General features: G+C 33.3%; 1 protein-coding gene across 1 annotated transcript in view; it reads left to right on the forward strand.

Moving 5' to 3' along the window:
- The window catches only part of LOC123564053 (epithelial membrane protein 2-like), a 35,638-nt gene extending 26,512 nt beyond the window's left edge, over positions 1–9,126 (forward strand). Inside the window, exons 2-4 of the mRNA XM_045357318.2 lie at positions 4,920–5,000; positions 5,230–5,367; positions 7,715–9,126. Of these exons, the coding sequence (XP_045213253.2) occupies positions 4,920–5,000; positions 5,230–5,367; positions 7,715–7,968 (473 nt within the window). The 3' untranslated portion in view covers positions 7,969–9,126. The remainder of the gene's footprint in view (positions 1–4,919; positions 5,001–5,229; positions 5,368–7,714) is intronic.
- Positions 9,127–10,093: the final 967 nt, after the last annotated feature.

Below are 10,093 nucleotides of genomic sequence, written 5' to 3' on the forward strand. Positions count from 1 at the left end.
AGCTTTGGCCGATTGCCTGGAGAGCAATGACATTAAATATTATCAACGTCAAATCCAAGTGGCTCAAACCTTACTTGTGGAACATTTAAGAAATTTTAAGTTGGAGTTAGACGTTTGTGAATCATTTCTTGTTACACGTCTTGAAACATATCATCAGTCATTCTGTTCGATACCAACTCTATGCATGTTTAATAAATATTTCAAGCTTTGATAAAGGGCAAAGGATAAGTTGTCAAATGAAATAATGTATTGTTTTCTTAAATCGATATTTTTCATTGGAAAAAAAAAACGAGAGTTTTTCTTTCAATGATATCGGGATATAAATATTCCCGGCATTTCTTAAATATTCATTTTTGTCAGCACTCATATATTATCGTGTAAAATGATTTTCCATCTCAATTAAAACGAAAATTACCTATCAAAATATGACTGGATTCCAATGGTGGCACTTTTACTGCCATGTGGCCAGACAGGATTCGCAGACATTCTTTCGTTGCTAGGCAACACGTTTACGGTATTTAGAAGTGCTTATGCAACTGGAATTGAGGACAACTAATAGACATGCAATTAATCGTGGATTTATCTAAATACAGCAATGGTTTCTTTTATTGTTGAAAGAACCTCATATTGCGATATTATTTTCCTTCCCATGCTTCCTATTTAACCTTCTCTGCTTTATCTCCAGACATCTGCCCCATTTTCATATCAGTTTCATATTGTTAAAATGTATCAAGTAGATGGGTATTTAAAGCATTTCGTCTGTAACATATTTTTGCTTGTTTGTGTAAGGTCTGTTTTTCTGTAATGTTGCTTTTTGTGCACCATTTCATCATCACATAGATTTATTATTCAGAAGTATTATTGTTGGAAAGCAGTCGTTATACCGCTTATCTATAGAAGACAGATGCATGTTAGCTCATTCGCCTTAGTTAGCAATAACCAGATGGTATATATGATAGTGTGTAAGTTTAAATACACCGGACATTTCGCAGCTTGTATTCATGAAGTATATGATAATGTATGTAACGAGAAGTAATGTGACTAACGGTCTAATTGATTATTATAAATGCGTATATTACGACGCAGAAAACTAACTGCAAATTATCTTCCATTTTATTCAAACAATCAAACCCTTTATTAAACAGACCTTTACATTATACCATTGCCTTTCAAACTCATTTGGCCGTTGCATCATAACGTTGCCTATCAAATCCAGTCATATTTATATTTTAATTAAAGTGATGTGGCTGCAATATTGTCAGGTACACCCAGTGTTGTTATTATTTCTGATAGATGGGTTCAATGAGCCATTTTAATGTTCTTGTGCAACAGTTCTTCTCGAGCCGATATAAGGGGTGTGTGGGTGTGTCGAACCTTTTAGTACTCCTTTTCAAACCTTGTCTTCTGATCTTTGCTTTTTCCATGGTCTTATCGATTTATACATGCGTACTTGTCAATATATTCTTCTTGGTTGCCATAACTCAAACAGACCGCCTTAAATGAAAGAGACAAGTTTACTTACTTTGTGACTAGTATACAAAGTGGTCTATTGTCAAAAGTATTAAGCAAAGGAAAATGGCTATTAACTCTCTAAAGGAAATTATTGATGGAGACGAAATCAGCGTTGTCGCGTCGATTTTTATTGCATCTATTTATTTCATCATGTTGTTCATATATTAGACAAAACATCTCTGATCTAGATAAACAGTTATATATTTACTAAGTTAAAATAAATGTTTCCAAAAACTGCTGATCTGTAAATATGCACACGTACTTTCTGTTATAATGTTAAGTAATTTGCAGCTTTATCAGTTCTTTAGAAAATACAATGAAGCAGATAGCTGAGAACAAAGTCTTGATTGTTTAACTTAATGTGATCTAACATTATAAATTAATTGTTTTACAGACTTGTAATACCAACATTTTATTGTTTAAATGAAAACAGTTATCGACAACCGCGTGCTTTTGATTATATTCATTATATTCCATCTGTAACATAGTGTTATTCCAATTTTTCATCTTCTTCCTAGCATTGGCATAGCACCACATTATTGATCGTATCAGAATCTTCAGACAGATTTGCCTCTAGCCAAAAAATGTAGAATACTAGTACAAAAACAATGGCTTCCGACTGTCCTAAATCTATTTTTCCATATTTATTAGAAGCTCCGTTGTTTATATGCATACTGGTTTATAGCCGCGTATAACATTTTAAGTAATTCTAAAGAGATACGCCAGAGTAAATCTGTGCTAAGAAGCTGATGTAAATGAACGATAACAAGTATATTCTATAAAACCACTAAAATTATGTATAAATAATCAGTATATTATTACATTTTATCGATGTCCCACTGGAATTACATGTGCACCACATGTTTCAGATTTGTTTTTGTAACATTATGTAAAGTCTTTCTTCAGATATACAGGCAGATGTCATAACTGCATTACATAATATATCACACTGTATCGAAGATATTATGTATATGCGTTATCCGTATTTTATTCAAATGGTTGGTATTATTTATCCCAGTGAGCTGCATTACAATTGGGATACTATTTTTCCGAACTTACATCCCTATCTGAATTTTTTGAATATTATTTTCTTTACTTGTTTAGAATGATTTTTATGAAAGTAGAATTCTATTCAGATAGTTTGCGTGTAAGATTGGTAAATTTCTCTCATTCTTAGATTTAATGGTGTGCGTTGAATACTACAGTAATTGTAAATTAACCATTGGCTCCAGTGGACACTGATCATGTTTATATATTTATGTACGTAGACAGTTTTCATTAAATGTGACCTAAGATATCTTATCGTAGTTATCAAGTCTGCCTGCACATTGATTACAAACTTTATGATTCTTAGCTACGGCATTTTTCAAATCATTTGGTGCTATGAACGTTTTTAAAGAGTTATGCCAATTGTTAATTGTAGATGCTCGACTTATTATGCGTTCTAAGCCTAGAGACTGCCATCTTCTTGCTTTCTCTTCTGGTTTTTTTTTCATGGCTGTTCCTGCAAATAATGTAGTGCTGCATATTTGTCTAGAGATCCTTTAACGGCATTTAGTTAATTGTGCATTTTGTTACCTTAAAGAATGTTTAAAGAGGGAGTCACCTGGTGGGAATAACTTTCATTTACACTGCTTTGAGATTTTTAAACATGATGAGAGATTGGTGCACACCGTAAACTGGCTTGAGCTCCAAAACGTTGTTTCTGCTACTGAACGTTACAAAGACGATGCCTCATTGTGTTCCTTTACTTTTTTGAGTTGTTCTTTGTTGTCTGGTTGTTTTACCTTTTCTATTACCCTTTATCTAATATTTAATGCATATCATTTACTCTTTCATACATACGTTGTTGTAGCGTTTTTAAAGCAATATACGACCTTTCTGATTACAACAGTTTGTATTGAATTTCATGACATTATTATAAAGCAGCTGTTACTATAATTTATAATTAAAACAAAACACGCAGCTAAGGAAACAGCAAAATAAAAGCAGACTGGGTTTGACCGTTTCTATACATGGGATGTAACGAACATCCCTCAGCCCCTAACCTCTCCCCGAAGCTGAAGTTACGTGTAAAGGACTCCCATGATAAAATAAATCAACACTGAATCCCAGTAAGAGGGACCGTCATTCAACACCGAAAGTTTGCTGTTATGATGATTAATCAAGGTGTTTAATGAGTCTGTTCTGAGAATGTTTTATTCCAGCTATCATGTTTGATTGGGTGAATACCAAATAAATAAAAAAAAAAAATACTCGTGATTCTTGATGTACCCAGAACAAAACAATTAGGTGTTTTTGCTCTCCAAAGAATCCGGTATTCTAAGAAATGCTAATCGTGAAATCGTGAGAAAAACACATTAGGACTGCTGAGTTTGCATATACCAACCAGGAGAAATGATTAGTATTACAAAATCCAGGCTTATGGTTTCTCATTGTGTTGCGCAATCACTGTTGCTATGATTATCCCCCGTGTGGTGTCCTGCTTCTAGCATTGTAACAATTAAACATTTATATATATGTAATCGTAATCAAGAAAATAGAAATAAAACCGACTGTTCAATTTATCTCTTTGACTTAAAACCTTTCTTCGCTTAGATCTTAAGGTTTTGTCATAAAACAGTATCAGCATTTCATTTGAATTGCACGAAACCTGAATTTTTATGTTGTTTTTCTTTCAAATATAAATCCTAACAAGATCAGTTTATAAATTTCTGTCAATGATACAATGTGGCAATTTAGAAAGATAATGGTTTTAAATAGCCACAAGAATAGTTCCTTGTTTTCTGGAACACGGCTGTTATAAGTTGACTTAAGGAATTTAATTGCATTCTTTGTTCCTCAAGAAAAAGTCGAACGAAAGTAATAATGAATTGTTACCAACTGTGTTTCGATAGAAGGATAATGCATCTTGGCCTCTCTTTTTGAAGTGAATTTAAATATTTTATAAGCACATAAGCGTTTATGCTTACATGCATAATATATCTAAAAGTATTTTAAGTAATTTGATTTTATCATATGCATGGAAAAATACGCAATTTTAAGGTAAACTCAAACTGGGCAGAGTGAATGCATGTTTGCCAGAAAATAAGAAATATAATAGAATATACTACGATGTGAATTAAGAAAAAAAAAAATATTGTTAAATCGTTAAGTGTGGATTTGTGATGAAGGAATTTTACTGATACATTTTAAAGGGATATTATACTTATTCACAGGCTTTGCGAATCCGAACGTGGTTAATCTCATCAAATCTGTATTCATTACCGAAAGGATATATATAGCAATTTCATTACCTGAAGTCATTAATTCTTTAAACCTTTCTATATTTTTTGAATGATTATTAAGGCAATATGACTCAATGTTATTATGTAAATATTAAAAATGCATCGTTTTTCCCTTTACAGCTGAGAGATGCGAATACCACAACTTTTTTCCATCAAAAAAGGAAATTATATTTGACGAGGCAATAGACAGACAAGCTTTGGGTAAGTTTTTTAGATCATTATACTAGAATTAGGGGCTATGCACAATTACCGTTTCCTGAAATAAAGTATCATAAAGATTCGTTGTCGACAAAAAAAGAAAGAATTAAAATAAAGTTTGAACATTATTAGTTTCTAAAGCAAATTATGCATCTGTTAATAAAAATAATCAAACCAAAGATATTCGACTAATACATTTATGTAATATATATATAATTATGTAACTTTTCAGATTACATGCGAACGGGATGCGCCTTCAGCATTATAACGATAATCCTGATGTTTTTGGTCCACCTGTTCGCGGTATACACAATTCGCAGACCGAGATACACTATCAAAAGATTGACAGCCCTACTGTACATTATGACAGGTAAATTATTTCTGATAATATTTGCTATATTTCTTGGACGTTTGCATTTTTTTATATAAAAAAAAATCATGTCTCAGTGGAGAAAATCTAGAAATTTAATACAACTCCGAATACTAGTACTTAGTTTAGTTTAAGCATATTTCATTTCAGTATTTCATGCAACATTTTAAAAATATGAGTTAAGGAAATGGATATTATGTTTATAACCAGAGGACGTACACTGTAGCTTGCATTTCCACTAGCTCAATCAAGATGAGGTTGCAACATTTTTAGCTCACCTGAGCAATGCTCAGGTGAGTTTTTCTGATCGCTCGATGTCCGGCGTCTGTCGTCTGTCTGTCTGTCTGTCGTACGTCGTTTGTCTACATTTGGCTTGTGTATGCGATAGAGGCTGTATTTTTCAACTGATCTTCATGATATTTGGCCAGAATGATTACCTTGATGAAATCTAGGTCGAGTTTGAAAATGGGTTATCTGGGATCAAAAACTAGGTCACTAGGTCAAATCAAAGAAAAACCTTGTGTATGCAATAGAGGCTGTATTTTTCAATTAATCTTCATAGATTTTGGTCAGAATGATAACCTTGATGAAATCTAGGCCGAGTTTGAAAATGGGCCATCTGGGCTCAAAAACTAGGTCACTAGGTCAAATGAAAGAAAAACCTTGTGTATGCGATAGAGGCTGTATTTTTCAATTAATCTTCGTGAATTTTGGTCAGAATGATAACCTTGATAAAATCTAGATCGAGTTTGAAAATGGGTTATCTGGGATCAAAAACTAGGTCACTAGGTCAAATCAAAGAAAATGTTTGTATATGCGATAGAGACTGTATTTTTCGATTGATCTTCCCGAAATTAAGTCAAAATAATAATCTTAATGAAATCTAGGTCGAGATTGAAAATGGGTCATTTTGGATCAAAAAGTAGGTCACTAGGTCAAATCAAAGAAAAACCTTGTGTATGCGATAGAGGCTGTATTTTTCAATTAATCTTCGTGAATTATGGTCAGAATGATAACGTTGATAAAATCTAGGTCGAGTTCGAAAATGGGTTATCTGGGATCAAAAACTAGGTCACTAGGTCAAATCAAAGAAAATGCTTGTATATGCGATAGAGGCTGTATTTTTCGATTGATCTTCCCGAAATTAAGTCAAAATAATAATCTTAATGAAATCTAGGTCGAGATTGAAAATGGGTCATTTTGGAACAAAAAGTAGGTCACTAGGTCAAATCAAAGAAAAACCTTGTGTATGCGATAGATGCTGTATTTTTCAATTGATCTTCATGAAATTTGGTCAGAATGATTGCATTGATAAAATTTTAGTCAAGTTTGAATATGGGTCATCTGGGGTCAAAAATTAGGTCACTAGGTCAAATCAAAGAAAAACTTTGTGTATGCAATAGAAGCTGTATTTTTCAATAAATCTTCATGAAATTATGTCTGAATAATAGCCTTGATAAAATCTAGGTCAAGTTTGAATATGGGTTATCTTGGATCAAAAAGTAGGTCACTAGGTCAAATCAAAGAAAAAGCCTGTGTACGCTATAGAGGCTGTATTTTTATACTGATCTCCATGAAATTTGGTCAAAATGATTGCCTTGATATAATCTACGTTGAGTTCGATTATGGGTCAGCTGGGGTCAGAAAGTAGGTCACTAGGTCAAATCAAAGAAACACCTTGTGTATGTGATAGAGGCCGATTTTTCAACTGATCTTCATGAAATTTTGTCAGAATGATAGCCTTGATAAAATTTGGGTCAAGTTTGAATATGGATAAGCTGGGTTTAAAAACTAGGTCACTAGGTTAAATAATGGAAAAACCTTGTGTATGCAATAGGGGCTGCATTTTACACTGGATTTCATAATATTTGTTCAGAATGGTTGCCTTGGTGAAATCTAGGTCAAGTTTGAATATGGGTAGTCTGGGGTCAAAAACTAGGTCACTAAGTCGAATCAAAGAAAAACTTTCTGTATGCGATAGAGGCTGTATTTTTCAATTGATCTTCTTGAAATTTGGTTAGAATGATAGCCTTGATAAACTCTAGGTTAAGTTTGAATATGGGTCATCTGGGGTCAAAAACTAGGTCACTAGATCAGATCAAAGAAAATACTTGTTTATACTCAAGATTTTTTGCTCCAATTTTAATAATAATTGGTCAGAATATTTTTTCCATGAAATCATTAGGTCAAACATGTTTACACTGTTATGGTGTGTTATGGTGTGTTTCTCAGGTGAGCGACCTAGGGCCATCTTGGCCCTCTTGTCATTGTTGTCATGTTGGGCGACGTGTAGGTATCTCCTGTTTTATATTTTTGGAATAAAATCAAATGGACAATACTTTTTCAGCTGCCTGTATTGTCGTAATGAACGAGGTTTTCATCCGAACAACGGAGTATGGCGCTGAGAATCTTCCAGCCCGATTTCCTAAAGGAGCAGAGTACGAGTATGGCTACTCCTTTGTGTTGTCTTGGATAGTATTCGTCTTCTATATTGCTGCAGGAATTACATTTTTGTTTGTGTCACATAAGAGAAAAGCAAAACTTGGGGATACCGATGATGCACTTGCAGAGGAAGATGAACCAATGCAAATCAGGCGATAAAATCATACGTTTTTTATTGTTGACGGAAAAGTGAAAGGGAGAATACGGCAATAACAAAAATGAAGCAAGTGATTAGACTTTACCAAGAATGAGTTTGTTCACCAATGTTTTCAACATCATCCATAAAAGTCGTGCTAAAACGATAGAGTGTTCGATGATTGGATATGTTACCTTTTGTTATATTTACCGTAACTATTGGCTTATATTATTTAAGAAACAAAGGTATATGTGCAAATCAGTTGTTTGCCCAATCCCTGACTTTGGCGTTAAGTGAATGACTCGGAAATATTTACCATGCTCTCTTCCTTGATAGAAGTAATGTTCTACTATGCTCATTCCGTGTGGACCGTGGGGCATACTTAAATATGCTAGAGATGTTCAAAAATACCTTCCCGGGGACAAGTAATCTGTTAAGATAATTTCGGTCACTACTTGGATATGTAAGAATGGGTACTGTTGGCAGACAGGGAATAAGTCACAAGTCATTATTCTATATTATTGCTCACATCATCTGATATCATAAAATATCTAAACATTTATACAGCTACCACTACTTCCTGTATATTTTCAAGAGAAAAGTAGTCGGATATGACCGATACGGACATGGAGCACAGATATATACAGAAAGTGGAGCTAGATTTATTTCTGTGTCATGGTTGACGGTCATAAAGTATGAATTTGAGAAGAATGGACGTAGAATATACAGCCGTACTGAAAAGACAGAAAGATGGTTACTATTTTCATTTTTGAAAGGAATGGGAATAAGATTTACACGAAAAAATCTCGAAACGATCATCGACATTGTTAGCAAAGACACACACTGTCGTAGGGAAACTGCTTCACGGCTTATACAGCACGAACTTTGAATTACGTGATAATGTAGGCATCAGAATATTTGTACAGATATGAAAAAGAATTAATGTGCGAAACATGTTTGATTCTGTTCATCATAAATGTGAGCTCTCAGTCTCAAAGTAAACAAAACGCCCTGTCACAAAAAATAAAACACCCTTATTCTTGACTAGGAAATGGCAATGTGTTGTCGTAAATTTTCACAGATTCGTCATAATTTGTATACTTTGTAAATCCAATTTCAGATTTATGTGATGTTTATTAAACGTTTGCTAGGAAATAGGGCTAAGTAAGTAGATTAAATTTTTTTTTAAAAAATGATATCGAAGAATGGTCTTAAACTGGTCCAACGTTGCAAAGTAACTGTACTGATGTTAATATGACCCCTTTTCCTGGGAAGCACATTTTATGTTTTTTTATGTACGTTTTATATCTTATTTTTCACTTACAATCCCCGCTGGATTTCTAAAGTGTGAATTGTTCCTTTTTTCACATTATGCATCTGATTATACATGTACATACGAAGCTATTTCCTAACTTTAAATTATTTATTATATATGTTTATATTTTATATCATATTTATCCATTGAGAGATACAAATTTTATTTCATACAAATAACTACAAGATCATTATCCGATTAGGCTGACAGTCACAGTCAAGGTATCATCTTAATAAAATCAAACTTTGACTTGTTATCAGTTTGCTTCATGGTAGTAGTTTTTTCTGCCGATTTTGATTTCTTTTCTACGTCGCAACGTTTTGTTTGGTCGTGTGTCTTTTAATGTTTAGGTATTGCATTACCCTTACCTTGTCATTATGCATAATACATATTTACTCATATTGTCTTTGGCGACTTGCTCAATCTGTTACTATTTTCTGTGAAATGTATTCATCATTCAAATTAAGACAAACCGACTTCAGCAGTGCAGTATTGATAACGTTTGAGTATTATTCAAGATTGAAATTAACCTGTGTTAAAACAACTACATCGGTTTTGTGAGACATATAGAAAGCCAGAAGCAGAGAATGTCATTTTTTGTCATCTTTGTATCATGTTTATGCATACATTTGTATTAGTGTATTTTTGAATTACTTTCTTTATAAATGTACAAGGAATATTTTGATTTTATTTCACACTAAGTGTGCAGGTTGGTGTTTAACATGTTACCCTTGTTATGACCTCGTGATACCGTATGTGTCATGCACATAAATGACATTGAAGGTAGTGAGTCCGAGATGACAATCAGCAATATTCGCTGCATTACGGATTCT

This window comes from Mercenaria mercenaria, chromosome 2 (assembly GCF_021730395.1).
Source record: "Mercenaria mercenaria strain notata chromosome 2, MADL_Memer_1, whole genome shotgun sequence".
In the NCBI taxonomy this organism is placed as follows: domain Eukaryota; kingdom Metazoa; phylum Mollusca; class Bivalvia; order Venerida; family Veneridae; genus Mercenaria; species Mercenaria mercenaria.